The following is a 25,950-nucleotide window of genomic DNA, read 5'->3' as shown; positions in this document are numbered from 1 at the left end:
CCTATCAGGTTCAACTAAATTTTCACCTTTTCATCATGTTTCACATAATCCAGTGATATCCCAATATAAATTGTTGAGTTCAATCAGCAATTCTTCTAGTTGAGCATCCGTTTTCACTGTTCGGATCTTGACTGTTCCTATGTCCAAAGTTTAAAGGCAGCCTTAACAACCTCTGCCTTCAGACATGGTTTACTTAAAATGATAAACTTTGGATTTTAACTTCCAATCAGACATAACCAAACTAAAATTGACCACCCATGGTCCAAAGTGATTCAGCTTGGCCAAAACCACAGATGCCTATTGAGAATGCTTTTCTCTCAGAACACCAGAACAATCTATATTAAACTAATACCAAAAATTGTAGCACTCTAGAAAATATGAGGTTCTTCCAACAAAAGAAGTACAAGCAATTGGCTAAGAAATCAAAAATAAAAGAGCAATGAATGCTAAGAGTATCAAATTATTGTTCGGTGGAATGCTAAAATAACTTAAAAAGAATTGTGTTCAGCATCCTTAATAGATGACATTATAAAATAGGTTGCTTGCTTAGATTTAAATTTTAAATCTTAGTTTTAAAGATACTGCTGCCTGTCTTGATTTCAGTTATAAACAATGAAATCCCAAAAATGTAGCCATAAACACAACCATAAATTATTTCCTTCCTCTTTTATCACTTTTATAAAGGAATATATTCATTTTATTGTTAAAACAAAGTAGTTGTGGATAATGCTTTGCTATTGTGTGTGTTCTCAGTGTAATCCACTATTCCAAATTATTTAAACAGACAGTAAAGGCATAGTTCAGCTATAACCTGTTTTCTCCTTTATATACAAAAGAATGGGGATGAATGGCTAATTTTACTGCAGAGAAGCTGCCTGCTATGAATCATAAATGCTCTTTTAACTTTGTGCTTCCAACAGTCTAATCAAAACATTTCTGAAACTCTTTTATACTGAAAGAAAGGATTAATTATTCTTCCTTTTGCTTTTCTTTTGGCGTCGTTCCTCTGAGCCCCAAGCAGGAGGCAGAAGCATTTGCATCATGATTTAAAAAGCAAATTAAGCACAACTCTTGTTTTACTGAGGATTACATTGGCACTGTTGAAATGGCCTGAAGGATTAGGGAAGAAAGAGTTTGGAAGACAAACAGAATAGAAGCAGCTTGGGAGCATCAACTGAATGTACATAACACCCCAGTTCCCTGTAGCCTATTCAGGTGACTGGGAAAAATATGTATATTTAGATGTTTGGATTTCATAAGACACTCCTGATTTTGATGTTATATGAATTCACTTGTGTGAGTCATAGATCTGTGAACATAAAGTGATAGCATGCTAATCCATTTCCAAGTAAAATACCACAGTGCCTCATTTTGTATTTCTTGTTCATCTGTACAATTGCAAAATACATAAATTTTGTTTAAAAGAAAAAATAAGGTGACAAGACCCTAAATATGAATGCAAACTTGCATCAATTAGATTTTGATATGTATCATGGAACCAGTGGGGATTTACATCTACACCTTGCTAATATGTGATTGCTTTGCTAATGCGTATAATACCGTATTTTCCGGCATATAAGACGACTTTTTAACCCATGAAAATCACCTCATGGGTCGTCTTATACGCCGGAAAATACGGTATGTGACAATTTAGGCTGCAGTGAGACATAAATTTAAGAAAAAAAGAAGGAAAATGACAGAACAAAAATTCATCCAAGCCAATGACATGTTAATCCATTTATTTCTCTGCATATTCTCTTGGTATGATTCAGACTAGACCCAATTCATTGTATTGAAATGCAATACCCCATTATAATTATATGAATACTAAATGTATATAGTTGAAATTTTAAAAACCAGCTTTGGCCTTAAGAATGTCATGATATTTTTGCAATATCTATGTAGCCATTTATGCAAAGTCCAGCAAGCTATTTTTACATGCATGGCTATGTTCATTTGCATACATTTTGTATTCTTCATGAAGATACAAAGCTGAAGGTCAGATATAACCTTCACAGTCATTTAATGCTCTCTATATAAACAAAAAGGAGGACTACATCTCTACCCCATTATTATTTAACTTCTGCATAAATGGCTTTGTAAACTAGAAGTATAGATTTTTACCCTCTAAAGCCAAAAGAGAAATTGGGTGGTTTTTCATACTTCTTGTAGTAGGACATATCATGCCTCCTCTATTATAGCAAGTATTCAAAGGACTGCATTGGCCACCCTTAAATTTTTGCAAATAAAGGAAAATGGCGGTATGGCTATTGCCCTCAAATAATTTAAAACAAAAACACTAGCACAGAATGTGCACAGCTGGGTTCACTTTGGCCATGGAACCAATCTATTCCAAATTTTTAAAAGCTGAACTGTACCATTTTTTTGCTTTCTTGAACTTACAGCCATCCCATTTCAGAAAACTCAGGGTGGCTTTACAAAATTAAAACAGCAAAAGACAGTAAAAATCCGGAATACTCACGAAGCAAAAAACCCCAACACCTGCCAAACTCCTGAAGCCCATCTGACCATCTAACCCAAGACCTGTTGGTGAGGAGCTAAGGTTTAAAGATATGCAGATCATGCAGATCTCAAAGGAGGATATTGTTCATACATTTAGGAAATTTCCCTTACATTTAAAAAAATTTAGACAACTGCAATTTATGTCCATCATTTCTGATCCTAGTTTTGGGGTAGTGGGAAATAATTTCTGAACATTTGAATATCCTTTTGTACACCTAATCACTAATACCATGCCTTTCCTTTATCTTTTTTAGTTTCTGATTGAATAGCCCAAGTTCCATTGGCTGTCTTAATAGAGCAGTGGCTCCTAAGCTTTTCTATACTCCGCACACCAAGAACTCTTCTGATATATTCTCACACGCTTTACAAAAATTTGAAATAATGGCAACGAATTATGCACATAGACTATAATTTTGAAAACCCAATTTTTTGCACCCCCTGGAATATTGTCTCATACCCCCAGGGGGTGCAAGCACCCCCGATTGGGAACCCCTGTAATACAGCATGTTCTCATGTCTCTTGTACCATCTACATTGCCTTCTTTTAACCTGTCAATATTCTGTTAATATTTTCTTTTATAGTGCAGCCCAGAATAGTGTTAGTCCTTTTAGACAGAGGCCCCCAACCTTTTAGGCACCAGGGACCGGTTCTGTGGGGAGAGGTTTTTCTGTGGACCAGAGGCAGCATGGTTTTATGTGCAGCCTGCATCCCACAGATGGGGCTTCCCTTGTTTGCATGGCCCCATTTCTGGCATGCCGCAGCCCGGTACCAGTCCATGGATCAGGGGTTGGGGACCTCTGCTTTTAGCAACTGCCTCATACTGCTGTCTCAGGGGAACTTGTAGTCAGTAACCTCACCCAAGTCCTTCTCAAAGTGCATCTTTCAAACCATGGATTCTCCATGCAGTAGTTATGTTCTAAATATTTTCTTTCTTTCCCCCTTGCATTTTCCTTGGTAAATGGCATCTTGTTCTTTTCAGCCTATTCTTTTAGTCCTTTGCAATCATTTTCTCTCATTCTAAGCATTGGCCAGGGGCAAATTTGATAAACAGCTCATCAGTTTCCTGATAGTTAGGACAATTAATCAGTGGAACAACTTGTCTCCAAAACTTTTGGATATTCCAACACTAAGAGGTGTTTAAGAAGAGGTTGGAGGACCATTTGTCTGAAATACTATAGGGCAGATATGTCAAATTCAAGGCCTGTGGGCCAGATCCGGCTGCCTCAGTGAGAGACAGGCTCCTGCTGGCCAGGCCCAGCCACCTACCCCTTGGGAGGCAGCAAGTGCGCAGGGGCTGGCAGTGCCTAGCAGCAGCCGCAAAATGCCCCTTGGTACCCCATCGGTCGGTGCACCCTGGGGTTCTGCAGCCCACACAGTGCAGGTGGGACCAAGCACCATGGCTGCTGGGTCAGCCATCCAAGTGACAGGTGGAGGCAGAGGCATGGGGGTGGGGGGGGGGGCACACGATCCAGCCTGCTGGATGCACTAGCCAACTGGCCACCGAGTCCCAGCTGTGGCAGGCACAGGCAAGCAGAGACGGACCATGGGTCTGAGCACTGTGGCCACCGAGCTGGCCCTCCAAGGGGCAGGTGAGGCAGAGGCATGGGGAGGGGCATGTGATCCAGCCTGCTGGATGTGTTGGGTGGCCAGGCAGCTGCCTGCCCCATCCCAGCCATGGCAGGTGCAGGCAAGCAAAGATGGACGGTAGGGCTGCAGCAAGGTAGCCTAGTCAGTCACTGTCACCACAACGCTGCGGCCCTTGCCCGCTTGGCAATTGCCATCCAACTTCGTCCTCCAGCTCCGCCACACACATGGGACCTCTCACTCGCTGCTACACCCCAACGTCCCCAGCAAACAGGGCAGGGAGCCCCCCGTCCCCAAGAGGCAGCCAGGACTTCCCTTTCTGCTCTGCCTAAGCCAGGCTCTGGAGCTGCTCTATGCTTGGGCACCCCACAGTGCCAGGCCAGGTCAAGGGGTCCTGGCGCACTCAGAGCTTGAGGACTGGGATGGGCACCCACCATCCAGGGTTCTGGGCAGCCCGCACCACTGTCTAGGGTTCCCCACTTGGCCCAAGAGGAATGGCAAGGTTCCTCTGGTGGGCCAGGAGAGAAGGCAGTGCTATGTATAACAACTATCTTGAGCTTCTGAAGAAGATACAGGATACAAATCAATCAAACAATCCATAGATAGAGCTCTCCAGAGTAGGAAAAAGCAATATTAATGGATAGAACTGTGCTCTTTTATTTGGTCACATCAAGTAAAAAGAACCCTTTCCTCACAAAGGTGTGTATAAGTGTGTGTGTGTGTGTGTGTGTGTAATTATGGCTTATTTTACAACTAAATATAAATTCTATTTGTCTACAAGTTCTCCATCAATAATTAAATCCTCTAATGTAACATCATTTTATAGTGCCATATAAGTAGGAGCCATCTGGATGAGCATATGGCAGAAATGTAATTTTAAAAAAATTAAGATTATCATGCACAAACATGCCAAAGGCTATAGCATGTATATGTTCACATACAAAGGGACAGGAAAATAGAAACAAATCTACAAGTATAAACAAATAAACAAATAAATACCGCTTATGATGATACTGTTAGGGACATGTTGGCTCAGTGGGTTAGGACGCTAAGCCTGTCGATCAGAAGGTTGGCAGTTTGGCGGGTTGAATCCCAAGTGCCCCGTAACAGAGTGAGTGCCTGTTACTCGTCCCAGCTTCTGCCAACCTAGCAGTTCGAAAGCATGTAAAAAATGCAAGTAGAAAAATAGGGACCACTACGGTGGGAAGGTAACAGCATTCCGTGCACCTTTGGCGTCTAGTCATGCTGGCCACATGACCACGGAGACATCCTTGGACAAGCGCTGGCTCTTCGGCTTTGAAACGGAGATGAGCACCAGCCCCTAGAGTTGTAAATGACTAGCACGCATGTGCGGGGGAACCTTTACCTTTACCTTTATGGTGATACTGGGGGGGGATAATAATACTTAGAATTAAAGTCTATGTAATTTTAATTCAGAGAGAGAAAAAGGGGGAGAGGGTGCACACATCTGAATTATAACAATTCATTTCTCAAACAGAAATTAAATAGAATTTGGAGATCCACTATTTCTTGATAGTATACAAAGTTGCCTCATTATTTTGAAGCAATGTAAGATATATCCCAAATATCCCAGAATCTATTTTCAGGGCTATTTAAGGAATTCAGGGGCCCAGTGCAACAACAAGTTTTGAAGCTCTTAAATGTCTTGAATGCAAACTGAGATATTAAAAAGCTATATTACAATGGAAGACCTATAATATCTAAATTAAAACTTTGCAAAACTTAAAATTCTATAAAAGTAGTATCTTTAAAGAATGTATTGTATATAAAAGTCACTGTGCTATAAAATCCTATTTTAAAAAATGATCTGTGGACCAATATATCCATTAGTTAATACAGAGCCATGTCAGCTCTGTAGAGCAGTTGCCCTGAAAATCCCCCAGAATGGCTTATTAGCTATATTGTTGAATAGGTAAACCAAGTAACTTAAAAACCACATGACCTCAATATGCTGATCATGTCATTGCTGTCTACAGGGAAACTCTACAGGGGATTTTTGTTAAGGTATAAATCACCTTAGTAGAGGGCGAAGGATCATGCTTCAGAGGATGCATGATGTGCATGAAGGAAGGAAATAAAACACGACGCATAATCTTACTAAATACCTTTTAATTACAAAAATATAAAAACTAAATATATATTATAAAGAGAGCTAGCTGACTACATCCTAACGTAACAGACAGTAACAGCAAAGTGAAAGACAATAAAAAATAACTGAGAAACTTTTTCTAGACATGCGCACTAAACAGTCTGAAACCATAACATAACTGGCCATATGGTCATACCTCCGTTTATTCCGCCGGGACCTGAAGACCTGGCTCTTCGAGCTCTCTGGCCCAGGCTGAGGATTAATCTTATTTTAACTGGGGTTTTATTTATACAGGGACAAATATAATTTTTTTAAACTTGTTTTTAACTTTTGTATCTTGGTTTTTAATTACCCTGTAAACCGCCCTGAGTCCTTTGGGAAAGGGCGGTATATAAATGTAATAATAAAATAAATAAATATGGGATTCACTATGGTTACCGGATAAGTTATCACCACAGGTGGAAAAAGCAGGGGAAATGTACAGTTAGAAATGAACTTTTCTGACGAACAAAAAAAACAACGTGCAGTGACATTCCCCTTCTTTCGTCAGCAAAGTGAAGACTCAAGTAAGGCACATCTTCTCACGCAGATACTCATGCTGGGCTGTAGGAAGTGGTTTGTTCAGCATATCAGCAATTTGATCACGTGTAGGCACATACTGTAATGTCACAAAACCTTGTTTAACCAGTTGTCTTATGTTCTGATATCGGATGTCAATGTGTCTGGACCTTGAACCTGTAAAACATGTTTCAGAAATATAAACCACAGATTCATTATCTTCCATCACAGTGATCGGTCGAATCGGATGTGTCCAGATATCTGTGACTAAAGCATCAAACCAGGTTAAAGAATTGCATGCATCAGACACACAAGCATACTCAGCTTCTGCAGAGGAACAAGAAACAAAATTCTGTTTACGCACATGCCAGTAAACAGGACATCCATTTAAGAACATCATGTAACCTGAAGTACTTTTCCGTGACTTCTTATCACTCGCCCAATCTGAATCTGCATAACAACATAACTCTGCATAATCAGTATGTGTTGGTTCCAACAACAACAACATGTCTTTGGTGTGTTTTAGATACCTCAATAACTTCTTAACACATGTCCAATGAAACTGTTTTGCCTTACCTACATGTTGTGATAAAAGATTAACACTAAGTGCAATGTTGGGTCTAGTCCAACTACTAATATACAACAGCGACCCAATGACTGAGCGATATAGTGTTTGATCTTGGAACTCAGGACTTGGTTCATGTGCCAAAATGTGAAAATCGGTTTGCATGGGTATACTCACAGGCTTAGCGTCCTCCATGTTGCAGTGATGTAATCTTACCTTCTTGTTTGAGACTAAACCCCTTCTGAGTTTTGACAATTTGAACACCTAAATAAGTGTTAATACATCCTAAAGACTTCAATGTGAAAAACTTTTGTAAAGCTTTAGCAAAAACCTCACTCATCTGCTTATTTGGACCAATATAAACAATATCATTGACATAAACAAGGATTATCTCATACCTATTACCGGATCTTTTAGTAAACACGCATTCATCTGTTTCAGACTTAATAAAGCCCATTGAATTTAGTTTGTCAGAAAGACATAAGTACCACATGAAACCAGACTGTTTCAGACCATAAAGACTTTTGTGTAGAAACCAGGTATCCCCTTCTTGCTGTCGAAAACCTGGAGGACCTTTGACATAAATTTCTTCATCAAGATCAGCATGTAGATAAGCCGTTTCAACGTCGAACTGGAAAACTTCCAGGCCAAGGATAGTTGCAGTGGCTAATGCGATTTTCACACTTTCAGTCCACACTGTGGGTGAGTATGTATTTGTATAGTCCTCAGGATAACGTTGAGCGAAGCCCTGGGCTATAAGTCTGGCCTTGTACAACGACTCACCATTTGGCTTCTTTTTGATCCTGTAGACCCATCGAGTACCAATAACTTTCTTGTTTGCTGGAGGGCTTGCAGGTGTAAACACTTGATGTTTCTTTAGACTGTCCATTTCAGCCTGCATTGCCTCAAACCATTTATCTTGCTCTGATTCAGGAAGATGTTTGATCTGTGTGAACTTCTCAGGTGGAAGTGTAACATTACAAATCAAAGGTACAGGTGTTTTTGTTACTTGCCACGAATAACATTTTGGAGGGATTCCCTTTGTGGACCTCTTGGAACGTCTTGGAACAACGGTCCATTCTTCTTCAGTGTTGTCCTCGTCTTCATCATTGTCGCCAGCGGCAGCATCGGCAGCTTGCAAAGATGGAAAAGTAGGTTGAGAAGAACTCGTGGAAGGAACATTATCCTGTGAATCTTGATCATCAGGTTGTGTGGCGTCAGCAACATCATCTCTAGGAAAATAAACTCCAGGATCGTTAGAATGAATCCTGGACCAGTCAGCATCTTCCTCAAAAATAGCAGATTGTGAAACCACAATAACATGATGAGAGTCAATGTATTTACTCCATTTTGAATTATCGTCAATACCCATAAATCTCATCCTTTTTGCTGCAGGACCCCCTTTCTTTCTTTGGGCTAAGAGAATATTCACCATAGCATATGAACCAAAAATATGGAGATGTGAGAGATCAGGTCCATACAACATGAAATAAGGGGTCTGATTTATCACACTACTCCAAGTACGGTTGATGATATGGTTAGCATATTTGATAGCTTCACCCCAGTATGGAAGACCAAGGTTGGCATCTTCAAGAAGGCAATGCATCATGGTTTGCAAAACCCCATTTCTGCGTTCTGCCACTCCATTTTCAGCTGGAGTATAAGGAGCAGTTGTCTGACGTACTATCCCATTCTCACGCATCCAGTCCTGGAAACGCTGAGACATGAACTCAGCACCGCGATCACTCTGGATTCTGGCAATGTTGACCTCGAATTGGGTGTAGACAAGACTAGCGAAGTCTTTAAAGATCTGAAAGGTCTCAGATTTTTCTTTCATAGGATATACATATCCATATCTAGAATAATTATCAATGATCGTCAATAAATATCTTTTACCACCAAGTGTAAAGGACCCACTATGTCAGTGTGTACCAAATTAAAAATGCGTGTTGACAGACGTGTAGCGCGTTTTGGAATTGCTGCTGCTCTGGATTTGGCTTTCTTGCAGACAGCACAGTCCAAGAACACCTTACACCCCTTTAGATCCAAACCTCTTGCGAACTCTGGCATCTTCTTCAGAACACGGAAACTGGCATGACCCAATCTTCTATGCCACTTATGGATACACCTGGAATGCAAAAGTTTACCTGTTAGTGAATTCTCAACATTAGCATTTTTATTAGGAACCCCAGGCTTGTCATGAGCAACCTGTGTCTTTTTTGTATTTTTATTATCTTTAGGAACCTTTGGAGTAGCAACAGGATCTCTCTCTGGGACGTCTCTCTCTGGGCCTGTGCTTTTTGGAACGTGTATACTTGCCTGCTCTTGCTGCTTAGACTTTGGTTTTATGTAATAAACACCACCAATCACCATGGTTTCAGCAACAATATCTCCATCTTTAACTATATAACTTGCTTTTTCAAGATGATGGACCTGAAAATGAGAAAACCTAGACAAATGACTCTGACTAAGCAAATTACTACTGGCAGACGGAACGTAGTAAACATCTGGAATGAGAGCACCGAGCTCTTCAATATAAACAGTTCCTTTTCCCATGACCTGAACAGGATGACTTGAAAAAGAGTAAAGTTCACGAAGTTCAGGTTCAGGCTCGTGCATCTCTGTGTAAAGCTCTTTTCTGTAGGTAACATGTAATGCTGCTCCGCTGTCCAAAGTACAAAGAAGTCGTCTGTTGTACTCTGGTTAAGACTGTGGATCATTGGTCACAACCAATGTGACAAGGGGAGCTTGTGGATCACGCCTGGAACCACGACCACGACCTTGTTGTCCGCCTCTACCTCTGCCTCCTCTGGAATCTGTTCCTCTGGGCTGGTATGTGACGGGCGCTGGAACTCGTTGGGGACAATCCTGGGTGGCATGTCCCACACGATTGCAGATGTAGCATCTTGGCATCCTTGAAACGTAGGTCCTTCCACGGAAGGTACGCCTTGCTGGAGCTCTTGACGCTGGTGGTTCCCTTAAATGTGGCGCGGCTTGCATAAGTGCCTCTTCTTCAGTTAAAATTCTGCATACATGATCCATGGTGCGTTGAGCAATAGGCACTTGATTGATCTTGGAAATAGCGTCTTTCAACTCATGATTCAAAGAATTGATGATAATGCTGATCATTTGAAAATCATCAATAGGATAGCCTTTTTCACCCAGTTCTTTTCTAATACCTTTCATTTTAGTCAAATGTGCTCCAATATGTTCACCAGGTTTTAATCTGGAACCATGGAACTCAGACAAAAGTAAACATGTAGACTCAATTGATTGTTCTGTACCAGCCTGCTACCGGCCCTGCAGAAAAGGCAGGGACAACCCCTTTACAAACGGCAAGAGGCTGGAATTAAGCCTGCCAAATTTATTAACATAAAACAGCAAAACAAGACACCAACCATGAAACAGGAGCTATGAAACAGGAACTAATCAAGCGGTTGCCTTCAGCAAACCAGCCCTCCCACGCATTCCCCTTTTATACAGTTCAGGGCGTGGCTTCTCTCTGCCTCCTTCCGAGGTGCCCCATTGCCTTCCTCTGTTTACTCCTGATTGACTGCCTCCTGCGTCGGGCGTCCTTGAACAGGGCCAGCTGTGGGTCATCTTCATCCACACTGTCAGGCTCACACAGCTGGGTCTCCGTCATGACCAGGTGGGAGGGGCCTGGCTGAGGGCTCTGCGGAGCCTCAAGGCCATCATCAGCAAGCTCTTCAACACCCCCCTCCTCCTTCTCTGAGTCGTCCGACCCAACTGCCGAACCCACAGGCTGACCCTGAATCACAACATTGATGTAGGCCAATAACATGTCTCTAACTGAGTCCAAATTTGTTGGGCAGTTGCATCTTGTGAAAACGTGAGCTGTAATTCAGTGTCCATTGACATCAATAATGTTGTGCATGCTCTATTATCCAAGTCCCATATGTCAGGAGTCCATGGCTGGGCAGGAGGATTAAACACCATCATGTGAGCACCTTCTCTGCGTAGCAAAAGTCCAACCTCACTGACCCATGCCCTGTAATTCTGTCCTGACTTCTTTAATTTTGAGTCACCAGCCAGTGGTACAATAGAAGGTGTTTGATGAGGAATATACAATTGAGGTACTGGCTGTGCAGGTTGTGCAATCTGACCATAACCTGCAGGGGCACCAGTGGTGTCTGTGCCTGTGCCTGGACATGTGGCAATTACATTGAAGCTGCCGGTAGTATTGGTGCTGGCTATGACTGTCTTTGAGCTGCTATTCCACCCTGGCCAGCAGGAGGCGCTGGGGCTGGTGCATAACCTGCAGATGACACTGGCCTTCGCATATAAGAACCCGGTGGCAATTGTGTGTGGGCTAAATATGGCTGTGCTCTGCCAGGTAGAGGGACTTGCATAGAAGCAATATTAACAGGAGAAGCAATAGTAACAGGAATCCTAGCACCATCAGAGGCTGGAGCCTCAGATAACGGCAGAAATCTTATATCTCTGAGCAAAGATTCCTGCATGACAATTGCGAGAGTGAGAGCTCCAATTCATGTCTTAATTCAGCTTCACCAGTAGATGGTGCTATAACATTTGCTTCAGGCATCACTGTGGCTCTGTATGTCCTTTGGGACAGCCCATAATCATGTGACATAGGAGCCTCCGGTTCCCATTTGTCTGGCATGACACTCAATGATGGGCGTGACTTTGGCTTTGGGGAAAGAAGGAAGCAATATGGCTTCTTCTTGTGGGTGTGGCAATATGGCTGGTTCTTGTTCATAACTCCTCTCATATTGCTGAACCATTGACACATATTCCTTTGCCTGCTGCAAATGCTTTTCAAAAACCCCAATTTGTTCACAGTAGCCTTGCATAGCCCTATCTCGCATAGTTTGCTTGGGGCTTGAAGGAGCAGAAGGAATTTTCTTCGGCTGAACTTTAGGTTTCGCTCCAAGCCCTTGAAATTCATCTTGAGCCCCTGGAGTGTGAACATTTTCAAGAGCAGCTGCCAGGGAGCTTGGAAAAGTAGAAAAAGGAGTGACTGACCTTGCATCGTCGACAGGAGCAGGTGCATCTTCTCCAAGGCGTGTGGCTGAAGCCATCGGAGTTTGTAAAGTTGAAGGGAGATGCCCCACAGACAGGCTCCTAGCCTCCCTTTTCATCCTTGGCTTCCTTCCTGACATGTTTCAGCAGTTAATCACCGCTGCCTCACTAGCACTAACTAACTGATAACAGCCGCAGAAACATGCATCTCTAAAAACATAAATCAAACCATCCTCAATACCAAATGTTAAGGTATAAATCACCTTAGTAGAGGGCGAAGGATCGTGCTTCAGAGGATGCATGATGTGCATGAAGGAAGGAAATAAAACATGACGCATAATCTTACTAAATACCTTTTAATTACAAAAATATAAAAACTAAATATATATTATAAAGAGAGCTAGCTGACTACATCCTAACGTAACAGACAGTAACAGCAAAGTGAAAGACAATAAACAATAACTGTGAGAAACTTTTTCTAGACATGAGCACTAAACAGTCTGAAACCATAACATAACTGGTCATATGGGATTCACTATGGTTACCAGATAAGTTACCACCACAGGTGGAAAAAGCAGGGGAAATGTACAGTTAGAAAAACTTTTTTGACGAACAAAAAAAACGTGCAGTGACAATTTTTACATAAGTAATAATATATCCATATATAAGTCTAGCACCTGACGCAGTACAGGTAGTCCTCAAGTTATGACCACAATTGAGCCCAAAATTCCTGTTGCTCATGAGATATTTGTTAAATGAATTTTATGACTTTTCTTGCTACAGTTGTTATGTGACTCACTGCAGTTGTTAAATTAGTAATATACTTCTTAAGTAAATCTGGCTTACTTGTCAGAGGTCGTAAAAGGGGATCACGTGACCCGAGAATATGCAATCATATGAACCAGTGGCCAAGCATCCAAATTTTAATATGACTGTGTGGATGTGACAACAGTCGTAAATGTGAAAAACAGTCATAAGTCACTTTTTTCAGTTTGTTGTAACTTTGAACAATCATTAAATGAACTGTTGTAAGTCAAGGACTACCTGTATAGCAATGAACCATGCACAAGTCAATCAGCAGGTTGACAGAGATGGTGCAAAGCTTCCCCAACACAGAGCAATCTTCATCTGTGGCTTGAGTAGTAAGAGCAGCAAGCACATTTATGGCTACTTCTGCCTTTCATAGACTCTCTTAACCAACTCAGATTTTATTCAACAACATTACATCAACTTCCCATTTGGCAGACTACTTGTCCACTATACCTAAACTATTGTCTTTCTCAGACACTGATTAATTCTTTTAAAAATCTATAGAATTTTTAATTCAATGCTTTATGAAGTTCTTTTGTATGAATTCTAATGAAATAAATGTGTCTTAGTGAATTTGCAACTGCATACAGGTAATCCTTGATTTATGACCACAACTGAGCCCAAAATTTCCATTGCTAAACAAGACAGTTGTGAATTTTGCCTCATTTTACGACTTTTCTTGCCATTGTTGTTAAATGAATCATTGCAGTTGTTCTGTTAGAAACACAGTTGTTAAGTGAATATGGCTTCCCCATTGACTTTGCTTGTCAGAAGATCACAAAAGGTGATCATATGACCCTGGGACACTGCAACCATTATAAATACATGCCAGTTGCCAAGCATCCAATTTTTGATCATGTAACCATAGGGATGCTGCAAAGGTCATAAGTGCAAAAAATAGTCACAAATCATTTTCAGTTGCTATTGTATGCTGAGGGCTACAGTTTTAATTATAAAAATACATTCTTACTGCTTAATATCCTTTTCAAAGTCAACTAGCAACTTATGTTTCTAGCTTACCTAGATTTTAAAATGTCTCTCTTCTTTTCCCTTAGTCACATGATTCAGACTGCTCCTTTTGATGATCCCCGAATAGACAGTTGCCAAATTATACTTCCAGCACCTCGGAAAGTAGAAATGAAAAGGGACCCTATTTTGGGATTTGGTTTTGTGGCTGGCAGTGAAAAACCTGTTGTTGTGCGCTCAGTAACACCAGGTATGATTTCTGTGTTTGGCTAACAATCTAATCATTATATTGGTTCTTACTTATCACAGGTCTTCTGCTGATAGATTTCCATCAGTTAGTATGTTCCAGCCTTGTATTCTCTAGATGTGTTGGGACTAGAATTCCCCAAATTCCCCAAAGCCTTTGAGAACAGTGCCTGGAAACTCTATCAAAATACATTTAGAAGACATCAGACTAGAGAAGGTTGACATTCATTATTTTATCTATTTTGCTATAGTATAGTATACTATTTTAAAACTATACTATTGTATACTATTTTGCTATACAAAAGAGGCAACAATATAAGATAACTTCTGTAGTCAAAATTCTTCAAATGACTTCTTCCAGAACCTTTCCACAAGGGTTCCAACTAGTTTTTTCTTGGATTGTTGCATTATTGAGGGCCTCTTTGACTGCTTATCCACATATTCCAATGAATGCTTCTAAAGACTGAAGAGCAAAACCACAAATAAAGCCATAAACAATGTTGGTTCCATTTGATTTTTAATTTGATATTATAAACTTGCTGAAAAATGCATAGCACATTCATGTGTCACTATGGGAAAATATCCCTAGCATTTTCAGCATTACAGTATCTGCATAACAAATAAAATATACAATAAAATATAATCTGTGCTTGTATTTCCAGGTGGTCCTTCAGAAGGAAAACTTATATCAGGAGACCAAATCATAATGATTAATGATGAGGCAGTTAACACTGCCCCAAGGGAGAGAGTCATTGACCTTGTCAGGTAGTGGTTGCCTTTTTCTTATTTTATCTATTTATTTATTTCTTATTTATTTATTTCATTGCCTTTGTTACCTGAATCCAATATAAAATTGGATGGCCGATTATTACATTGTGGTGTTATTTAGGGCTGGTTGAAAAGAAATGTGCTTAAGTTTAAGAGCAGTTTTAGGCAAGCTAAAGTGCCAAAAATGTTTTTGTAACAGTGAATGGAAGCAAGAAATATTGTTATCCACAATTTGAATATGTATTTCTTCTTTTTCCTATAGCCACTGTGGCAGGTAGAAATTTTATATAGCTTAGTAGATGATGTCAGATGTCAGCTTGAACAAATTACTAGTGAAAAATCTGACAGGGGAAACTGAGAACTGGTTATATGGGCTCCTATATCAGGATTATCTTTGAAAAGACTGTGAGAATAAGGGCATCATAGCAATTGAGAGTAAATAAAATGAGTGTATATCCTAGTAGAATGCATAGCTATAAGGAAATGGAAATAAATATGTGTTTTGTAGATCATAGGATTCATCATCATCATCATCATCATTATTACTATTATTATTCATTATGACTTTTCACTTTCACCTGCATCCATTTCTATAACTGGAAATATTCAGTTTATTAAATAAAAATAAAATATTCTCAGGAATCAGAATTCTTTCCTATATCAGGTTCTTCTTTTGCTACAGTAAAATACAGTATATACTAGTTTATATCTTGATCTTTGGTACAGTGAGTCCCGATATCATTGCAGCTTCCTCAAGAAACTCCATTTGCTTAGACTCTTTTTGTTGTTGTTAGCTGTGAAATCATGTCCGACCCATCGCGACCCTATGGACAACATTCCTCCAGGCCTTCCTGTCCTCTACCATCTTCTGGAGTCCATTTAAGCTCACGCCTACTGCTTCAGTGACTCCATCCAGCCATCTCATTCTCTGTCATCCCCTTCTTCTATTGCCCTCAATCTTTCCCAGCATTAGGCTCTTCTCCAGTGAGTCCTTCCTTCTCATTAGGTGGCCAAAGTATTTGAGTTTTAGCTTCAGGATCTGGCCTTCTAAAGAGCAGTCAGGATTGATCTCCTCTAGGACTGACTGGTTTGATCGCCTTGCAGTCCAAGGGACTCGCAGGAGTCTTCTCCAGCACCATAGTTCAAAGGCCTCAATTCTTTGGCACTCAGCCTTTCTTATGGTCCAACTTTCACTGCCATACATTGCAACTGGGAAGACCATAGCCTTGACTATACGCACTTTTGTTGACAGGGTGATGTCTCTGCTTTTTAGTGTGCTGTCTAGATTTGCCATGGCTTTCCTCCCCAGCAGCAAGCATCTTTTAATTTCTTGGCTACAGTCCCCATCTGCAGTGATCTTGAAGCCCAGGGAAATAAAATCTGTCACTACCTCCATTTCTTCCCCATCTATTTGCCAGGAATTGAGAGGGCTGGATGCCATGATCTTGGTTTTCTTAATGTTAAGTTTCAACCCAAGTTTTGCACTCTCCTTCTTCACTCACATCAAGAGGCTCTTTATTTCTTCTTCACTTTCTGCCATTAGAGTGGTATCATCTGCGTATCTTAGGTTGTTGATATTTCTTCCGGCAATCTTAATTCCAACTTTTGATTCATCTAGTCCTGCCTTTCTCATGATGTGCTCTGCATAAAAGTTAAATAGGCAAGGCGACAGTATACAGCCTTGCCGGACTCCTTTCCCAATTTTGAACCAATCAGTGGTTCCATGTCCAGTTCTCACTGTTGCTTCTTGACCCGCATATAGGTTTCTCAAGAGACAAATAAGATGGTCTGGTACTCCCATCTCTTTAAGAACTTGCCACAGTTTGTTATGATCCACACAATCAAAGGCTTTAGCATAGTCAATGAAGCAGAAGTAGATGTTTTTCTGGAACTCCCTAGCTTTCTCCATGATCCAGCGTATGTTGGCAATTTGATCTCTAGTTCCTCTGCCTCTTCGAAATCCTGCCTGTACTTCTGGTAGTTCTCGATCCACATACTGCTGGAGTCTAGCTTGTAGGATTTTAAGTATGACTTTACTAGCATGAGAAATGAGTGCAATGGTGCGATAGTTTGAACATTCTTTGGCACTGCCTTTCTTTGGAATTGGAATGTAAACTGATCTTTTCCAATCCTGTGGCCACTGTTGAGTTTTCCAAATTTGCTGGCAAATTGAGTGTAGCACTTTTATTGCATTGTCTTTTAAGATTTTGAATAGCTCAGCTGGAATACTGTCACCTCCACTAGCTTTGTTGTTGCTCAGCTTTTCTAAGGCCCACTTCACATTACATTCTAGGATGTCTAGCTCGAGGTCAGTGACCACCTCATCGTGGTTATCAGGGACGTTAAGCTCATTCTTGTATAGTTCTTCTGTGTAATTTTGCCACCTCTTCTTGCCATCTCTTCTGCCTCTGTTAGGTCCCTGCCATTTTGGTCCTTTATCATGCCCATTTTTGCATTAAACATTCCCTTCATCTCTCCAATTTTCTTGAAAAGATCTCTGGTCTCCCTATTCTATTGTTTTCTTCTATTTCTTTGCACTGTTCATTTAAGAAGGCATTCTTATCTCTTCTAGCTATTCTCTGGAATTCTGCATTCAATTGGGCATATCTATGTTTTTCTCTCTTGCCTTTCGCTTCCCTCCTTTCCTCAGCTACTTGCAAAGCTTCCTCAGACAGCCATTTTGCTTTCTTGCATTTCTTTTTCTTTGGGATGGTTTTGGTTGCTACCTCTTGTACAATGTCGCGAACCTCTGTCCATAGTTCTTCAGGCACTCTGTCTATCAGATCTAATTCCTTAAATCTATTTGTCACCTCTACTGTATATTCAACAGGGATATGATTTAATTCATACCTGAGTGGCCTAGTGCTTTTCCCTACTTTCTTCAGTTTAAGCCTAAACTTTGCAACAAGAAGCTCATGGTCTGAGCCACAGTCAGCTCCTGGTCTTGTTTTTACTGACTGTATAGAGCTTCTCCATCTTTGGCTGCAGAGCATATAGTCAATCTGATTTCTGTGTTGACCATCTGGTGATGTCCATGTGTAGAGCCGTCTCTTGGGTTGTTGGAAAAGAGTGTTTGCTATGACCATCGTATTCTCTTGACAAAATTCTATCAGCCTGTGCCCTGCTTCATTTTGTACTCCAAGGCCAAACTAGCCTGTTATTCCAGTTATCTTTTGGCTTCCTACTTTAGCATTCCAATCCCCCATGATGATAAGGACATCATTTTTGGGTGTTAGTTCTATAAGGTGCTGTAGGGCTTCATAGAACCGGTCAGTTTCATCCTCTTCAGCACCAGTGGTTGAGGCATAGACTTGGACTACTGTGATATTGAATGGTTTGCCTTGGATTCGAACTGAGATCATTCTGTCATTTTGAGGATTGTATCCCAGTATTGCTTTTCCTACTCTTTTCTTCTGAGGGATTCTTGCCCACAGTAGTATACCTGATGATCATCTGAATTAAATTCACCCATTCCTGTCCATTTTAGTTCAGTGATTTCTAAGATGTCGATGTTCAGTCTTGTCATCTCTTGTTTGACCACGTCCAGCTTGCCTTGATTCATGGATCTTACATTCCAGGTTCCTATGGAGAAAAAAATCTTTACAGCATCGGACTTTCCTTTCACCACCAGACACATCCACAGCTGAGCGTCCTTTCGGCTTTGGCCCAGTCGCTTCATTCTTTCTGGCGCTACTAGTACTAGCCCTCTGCTCTTCCCCAGTAGCATATTGGACGCCTTCCGACCTGAGGGGCTCATCTTCCAGCGTTATGTCTTTTTGCCTTTTGGTACTGTCCATAGGGTTTTTATGGCAAAGATACTGGAGTGGTTTGCCATTTCCTTCTCCAGTGGATCACGTTTTGTCAGAACTCTCGGCTATGACCTGTCCGTCTTGGGTGGCCCTGCACAGCATAGCTCATAGCTTCATTGAATTATGCAAGCCCCTTCGCCACGACAAGGCAGTAATCCATGAAGGGGTTAGACCCTTTAATCAGATGTAATGTAAATTTTCGAGATTAATTCTTCTTGTATTTCTCTAGTACCAATTTAGTCAGGCAGTTGTAAATGGATAGTGTAAGTGATGCCAAATTCTCAGGAGAACATTCAGTGCTAGTTTAAAGTTTTTATTTCTTAATAATTAAAACAAATCCAATACTACAGCTTGCTAGAGCATGATAAAATAATTCACCCTGCTGTTACGGGAAATTAACCCTGTCTGCCTGACTGTCAGTTTTTCTCACTCTGTCTGGTCTTTATATTGCTAAGCACATTGATTTGTGCTTAGATTGTAAGCCGCCCTGAGTCTTCGGAGAAGGGCGGGATATAAATGGGATTAAAATAATAAAAAATAAAAAATATGCTCACACTTGGAAATCAAGCTTATGTATCATGCATAAAATCCATCCTTTTCTAAAAATTTCTGTTTCAATTTTGAAATTTCAGGATTTAGATTTGCTGTGGAAAATCATTAAACTAACCATGAAAGAGAAATATGTTCTTTTCTAATTCTTCATGCCATACATATCCATTGAATAAATAATTCATAATAACTTTTAAAATAATAAGTGAAATAAATATAAACAATAGTATCTGTTCACTGGCTGTGCATATGCACAATGTTACAAAGAAGAAAGAGTAACCTTTCTCATTATCTCATCTGCCCACCCTGGCCTGATTTTTTCCAGATTTACCTTCATAAGTAGTAATTTCTTTTTGAGGGTTGCATTTAGAGTCCTTCCTTCCTTCTTTCCTTCCTTCCTTCCTTCCTTCCTTCCTTCCTTCCTTCCTTCCTTCCTTCCTTCCTTCCTTCTTCTCTCTCTCAATATAGATATAGCTATAGATATATAGATTAGATATATAGATAGATATATAGATATAGCCCTACACCTATAGAAGATTAACAGATGATTCGTCAAAATCTGTATTAGTTTAAGTCCCTGCATTGTCTCCAGTGAATGGAATGGGACGTTTAGGCATGGACCTTTGGCCATGCCTCTTTCACCTTGAGCCTCCCACCTCAGCCCATTTACAGCCATCTTTCCTCCTCTGCTAGCTCTCTCCCAGCCATTTTCCCTGGCCAATGGGCCCATGGCCCTCTGCCCATGGCCTTTTGTCAAGGCAAACTTTGTCCCAGGACAAATAGCCACCAGCCAATCATGGTAGGCAGAAGTCATGGTGGTGTGGGGGCAGCGTGTGATCGCCGATAGGTGATTGCAGGGGCTGTGGGGGGCACAGCTTCTGGCATTGAAGGGGGGGCATGTCAGGGTGCTAGATGGTTATCCCCAAAGAGTCCCTAACCTTAAAACAGCTTTTGTATGGCAACAGTTACCTAGCATGAGGGTCTCAGGAGGAAGAGATGACGGCAGTGCTAACTCCCAAGAATGAGGGTCTCAGAGGCAGCTACAAGCACGGGAGGGAGGGTGGGGGGGTGAGAAAAGGAAATCAAATCTGACTGACAGGGAGCATAGTAACCCTACCCCTACTCCGCAGAGGGCAGATTCCCATCATCCCCAACCCGGTAGAGGTCTTCTGCCCCACTGTTGTAGATAAAGGGAGGCTTCCAGCAAGGAGAAGGAGGAAGAGGGTTTAAGCAAGCTCAGCAACCAGAGTGGGGATCCCCCACAAAACAAATGTACTTCCTAGCATGAAAGAAGTGACCAAAACCTGCTGCAACCACAAACCAGACATGTGTGGGAGGGAAATAAAAACCAAACAGCTCCCCGCTACAAACATAAATGCTCATGAGAACTAAAACCTTGGACGGGGAAGAGTGCAGGCAGGTGGGCATCTTGCTCGGCTGGTGGCTTCAGGGGAAAGAGGGCAGCTTCACCCCCCACCCCCAAATGCTACCCTCTCACGAAAGGAGAATTAAAATTCCAAAAACTGACAAGGGGAAAAAGGTTAAAACAGAAAGGTCTTTCATGATGGGTTTCTTCCCCACTTCCTTCTAACAGTTTAAATATTTTTCATTTTTAAAGTGGAAATTTTCTCAACTAGCACCTGAGAGAGGAGAAGTGGGGAAGCAAGGCAGAGGGGGGAATCTAAACAAGAAAAAATGATTACATCCGCATCCAGCTCTTTGGGGGTAGAGTATTTTTTGCCTTATTTTGTTCTTTTAAAAAGATTGTGCCCCCAACACATACACTCGCATCGTCAGAAGCTGCAAGCCATCGCCATTCACCTGCCACGCCCCCCACAGCCCCTCTCTTTCCCAGGAGAGGGGAACAACAACTACAACAACAAGGAGCAACAACAATAAAGAACACTAAGGGTTTTTTATATTTCCTTTACCTTTCCTTCTAGCAGTTTAAATACGTAAAGACCACAAAAGAAAAATCTTGGTTTTCTTTTGTTTTAATTCATAAGGGAGGAATGGGAGGATTCAAGGGGGGGGGGGTATTTGTTTTTTTCAAAGGAAGGGAAAGAGGGGCTTTGGGGCCTCTTGGGGGGGTGGCAGGCGAATGGCAATGATGCACAGCTTCTGGTGTTGCAGGAAGGTTGTTAAGCATGAAAGGAGGATGAAAACTCTGAAAAATGACAAGAGAAAAACGGTAAAACAGAAGAGTCTTGTGAGGACCCACTTCAATCCCACATCTTAAGAAAGCAGAACTCTTGGAAGCGATTTCTTCCAACAAGAACTTTTATTAAGAGTAGTTGATATTAGGCATAATAGACAGGATCTGAGATTTCCTGCACAGAACGGTATCCCCAAGCAAGACTCCACCCCAGAGTCCGCCCGGCCAGCGTGGGATGGCCAATTCCCAGGTGTTAGGTCCATCGTGGGAAAAGGGGAGATAACATCAGCCCATTTCCAGTTCACACAGCGATGGTCGGCGGCTCTTCACATCTTCTTCTGAATGTGTAGAAATAAACCAGGCATGGAGGTTACATTCCTTATTTCCTCCCTTGTTTTAGCTGACAGTTTAGGGAGATAAAGTTCAGAGATAGATATAATGCAGGAAGCAAAATGTTACATTGTAGCAGATAGAGGACACAGGCAATAAAGGAAAGCAAAAGGTTACATTATAGCAGATAGAGGAAGCAGAGACAATAAACCCACGGGCACATCCCCCTTCCCCTTGGGAGTATGGCAGAACCCAGATAGATAGAAATGAAATAGGAATGAGTTCTGACAAGTCTCTTGCAATGGTTGTTTTCCTCACTTCCTTCTAGCAGTTCAAATAGTTCTTTATTTTTTAAGGGCAAAACTAGGCAAAAATAAAAATGCCCCACTCCACCCCCAAAGAGCTGGATGCGTATGTAATCATTAATTAATTAATTATTCATTGATAATTAAATATTCATTAATAATTGTTTCAAATTTCACATTCATTCTGCAGGCATGGTGATTTGTTTTTGCAACTGAATAGCATAGTATGCAAATTAATTCCTTTTCACTCAGCCAGGCAATAACTCTCAGAAGTAGACAATTAATTGCATTGGAAATTAGGATTGCCAACCGAAAATAAAGTTCAACACAGTCAAGTGACAACTAACCTTTCCCCAATTTATAAAAGAAAAATATCCCATCAGTGAAATAAAACAAATATTGGCTTTGAAAAAGTTATGTGGCAGATAAAAATGCATGTATCCACACGTTTCTTGAATCACGTGATAATATGAAACACTTGTAAATTGTAGTTTTACTGCTGTCTGTTTCCCACTGGGTTGTCATATATCCAATTTACTGGTTAAAAATATCTGGATATAATCATATATCATTTTTAAAGTAGCTGAATTTATACTATTTACACTATTCATTTATATTAACATGGAAAATTAAACTTGTCAGATAAATACACTTTTGAGTATTTCATAGTTAATATGATAAATACGTTTGGGGTTTTGCAGCAAACACTTGAACAACTGTATTCTGTAATCTGACAGTATTAATAGAGCTACATATGTATATCTTTGGTATTTTAATAGAACATTTCTATCTAAATAAGTGGTTCTATGTTCAAAATAGATTGCATCTGTTAAAGTAATAACTAATAGAGAAAAAGTGATAGAGAGAGTTAAAGTTGCCGGAACCTTGGGTGAAAGTGACCACGCCATACTGGAATTTAATATAATGCAAACACTAGCAACAAAATATCCAACCAGGGTCTTAAACTTCAAAAGAGCTGATTTTAACAAACTCAAAGAGAACCTAGGAAAGATCCCATGAATGAAAATCCTAAAGGGGAAAACTACCCAAAAAGCATGGGAAACTCTGAAAAATGGGATAATAAAAGTCCACTCCACCACAATACCACTGAAAAAGAAAAACAAGAAACTCAGGAAGAAATCAGCATGGCTACACAAAGATCTCCCTGGCAAACTGAAAGACAAAAAGGACAAATACAAAAAATGGAAAGACAGGAACATAACTAAGGCCGATTATCAGCAGACAGCCAGAACATGCAAAGATGAAGTTGGGAAAGCAAACGAACAAAGATCAAGGATAATAAAAAAAAAGTTTCTTTCAACAACAACAAGAAAAAAGTCAAGGAAACTGTAGGCCCACTAAAGAGAAAAGATGGCAAGGGAATAACAGGGAGAAAGCAGAACTGCTTAACTCATACTTTGCATCAGTCTTCACACAAAAAGAAACTATAGCCCAACATAACAAAAAACCACTGCAAAAGACGAAAATTAAAATAAGCAAGAAAATGGTAAGAAAACACCTATCCAACCTTGACAAATATAAATCACCAGGACCCAACAGATTACATCCCAGAGTTCTGAAGGAGCTGGCAGATGTAATCTCAGAACCATTGCACCATATCTTTCAAAAATACTGGAGCACCAGGGAAATACCTGAGGATTGGAAAAGGGCTGATGTGGTTCCCATCTTCAAGAAAGGGGGGGGATAAAACAGACCCAGGAAACTACAGACCAATCGGTCTAATATCAATACCTGGGAAGATCCTGGAAAAGATGATCAAAAACAGATCTGCAAAAAATATGAAGCAAACAAAGTTATAACTAATAGCCAGCACTGGTTTGTCATAAACAGATCATGCCAAACCAATCTTATTTCATTCTTCGATAAAGTGACTAAACTAATAGACCAGAAAAATACTGTGGACATAGTATACTTAGACTTCAATAAGGCATTTGATAAGGTAGACCACAACCTACTCCTTGGTAAGCTAGAAAAAGGTGGAATAGAGTAGTCAACATCACCACCAGATGGATCTGTAGCTGGGTGGCAAACTGTACTCAACAAGTAATTCTCAACGGCACTACATCCACATGGAGAGAAGTAAGCAGTGGGATATGACAAGGTTCCGTCTTAGGCCCAGTACTTTCAGTATCTTCATAAATGAATTAGACGAGAGAATTGAAGGAAAACTCATCAAATTTGCAGATGACACCAAACTGTCAGGAGTAGCCAACACCCCAGAAGACAAACTCAGGCTCCTAAAAGATCTTGACAAACTTGAACAATGGGCCCTATCCAACAAAATGAGTTTCAGTGTGGAGAAAAGCAAACTTTTACATTAGGCAGGAAAAAACAAATGTACAAATACAGAATGGGCAAGACCTGGCTTAAAAACAGTAACTGTGAGAGGGACTGTCAGAACCCATTCCTATTTCATTTCTATCTATCCCCTCTGACCCAAATCAAATTTCACCTCTCCCTGGGTTCTCCCATACTCCCAAAGGGGAGGGGGGATGTGCCCGTGGGTTTATTGCCTCTGCTTCCTCTATCCGTTACAATGTAACCTCTTGCTTTCGTTTATTATCTCTGTGTCTGCTACTCACTACAATGTAAAAATTTGCTTCCTGCGTTATCTGTCTCTCTGAACTTTATCTCCCTAAACTGTCAGCTAGAACAAGGGAGGGAGTAAGGAATGTATCCTGTATCCTCAGTGCCTGGTTTATTTCTACACACTCAGAGGAAAGTGTGAAGAGCCGCCAACCATCGCTGTGTGAACTGGAGACGGGCTGATGTTATCTCCCCTTTTCCCATGATGGACCTAACACCTGGTGATTGGCCATCCCATACCGGCCGGGCGGACTATGGGGTGGAGTCCTGCTTGGGGATACCTTAATCTTTGTTCTGCGTGGGAAATCTCAGATTCTGTCTATTATGCCTGCTATCAACTACTGTTAATAAAAGTTCCTGTTGGAAGAAATTGTTTCCAAGGGTTCTGCTTTCTTAAGATGTGGGATTGAAATGGGTCCTGACATTAGACAGGATCTGCAGGAATAGTCAATCTGGAAGGAAGACCCTTACCAGGGGACTTTGCAAAAACTACAATGTCAGACAGCGAGGCAGGGTACGAAGAGCCCACCCCAAAGGGGGAGCCCTCCGGTCAGACCCTGCCAGCTGTCGGGTTCCGAGATGTCCTACTCCTATGAAGAAGAAGTGGTGGAAACTCGCAGCCACAAACCTCGATGGGTGTTGGAAAGAAAGAGGAGTGGGAGAATAGATCAAGGAAGGTGACCCTGAGACGAGGCAGCCACCAACCCAGATGGAAGCAAGTAATGGAGAGATCCCTTAGCGAAGAGGAAGGACATTGCACGCAGCACTCAAATTGGATCCTAGAGAAAGCTATTGAGCTGATGAAAAGAACCCTCGACTCTCTCGGGGATGAGAAACCTGAACCCCACGGCCACACCACTACCTTGGACCACGGCCAGAGAGACACTGAAGGAGAATCGGAAGCTGAAGTCCCATGGACATCCACCGAAACCGCCTTGGCAGTCCCACTCCACGCCGAACCGCAGCAGCAGATCAGGATGGGAGACATTACTGTCAGCGATGAAGGTACCGATTCATCCAAAGATTCCTGCCGCTGGACGCGAAATTCAGGGGGGAGTCGCAGC

General features: G+C 41.2%; 1 protein-coding gene across 1 annotated transcript in view; it reads left to right on the top strand.

The window, feature by feature from the left end:
* The window catches only part of FRMPD4 (FERM and PDZ domain containing 4), a gene marked incomplete at its 5' end in the record, with an annotated part of 307,675 nt that overhangs the window by 202,948 nt on the left and 78,777 nt on the right, over positions 1–25,950 (top strand). Inside the window, 2 exons of the mRNA XM_083362678.1 lie at positions 14,207–14,367; positions 15,026–15,128. Of these exons, the coding sequence (XP_083218804.1) occupies positions 14,207–14,367; positions 15,026–15,128 (264 nt within the window). The remainder of the gene's footprint in view (positions 1–14,206; positions 14,368–15,025; positions 15,129–25,950) is intronic.

The sequence above is a fragment of the Vipera ursinii genome (assembly GCF_947247035.1).
Source record: "Vipera ursinii genome assembly, chromosome: 4".
Taxonomy (NCBI): Eukaryota; Metazoa; Chordata; class Lepidosauria; order Squamata; family Viperidae; genus Vipera; species Vipera ursinii.
Note: the sequence above shows the minus strand (reverse complement) of the source record. Positions and strands in the feature narration are given on the sequence as shown.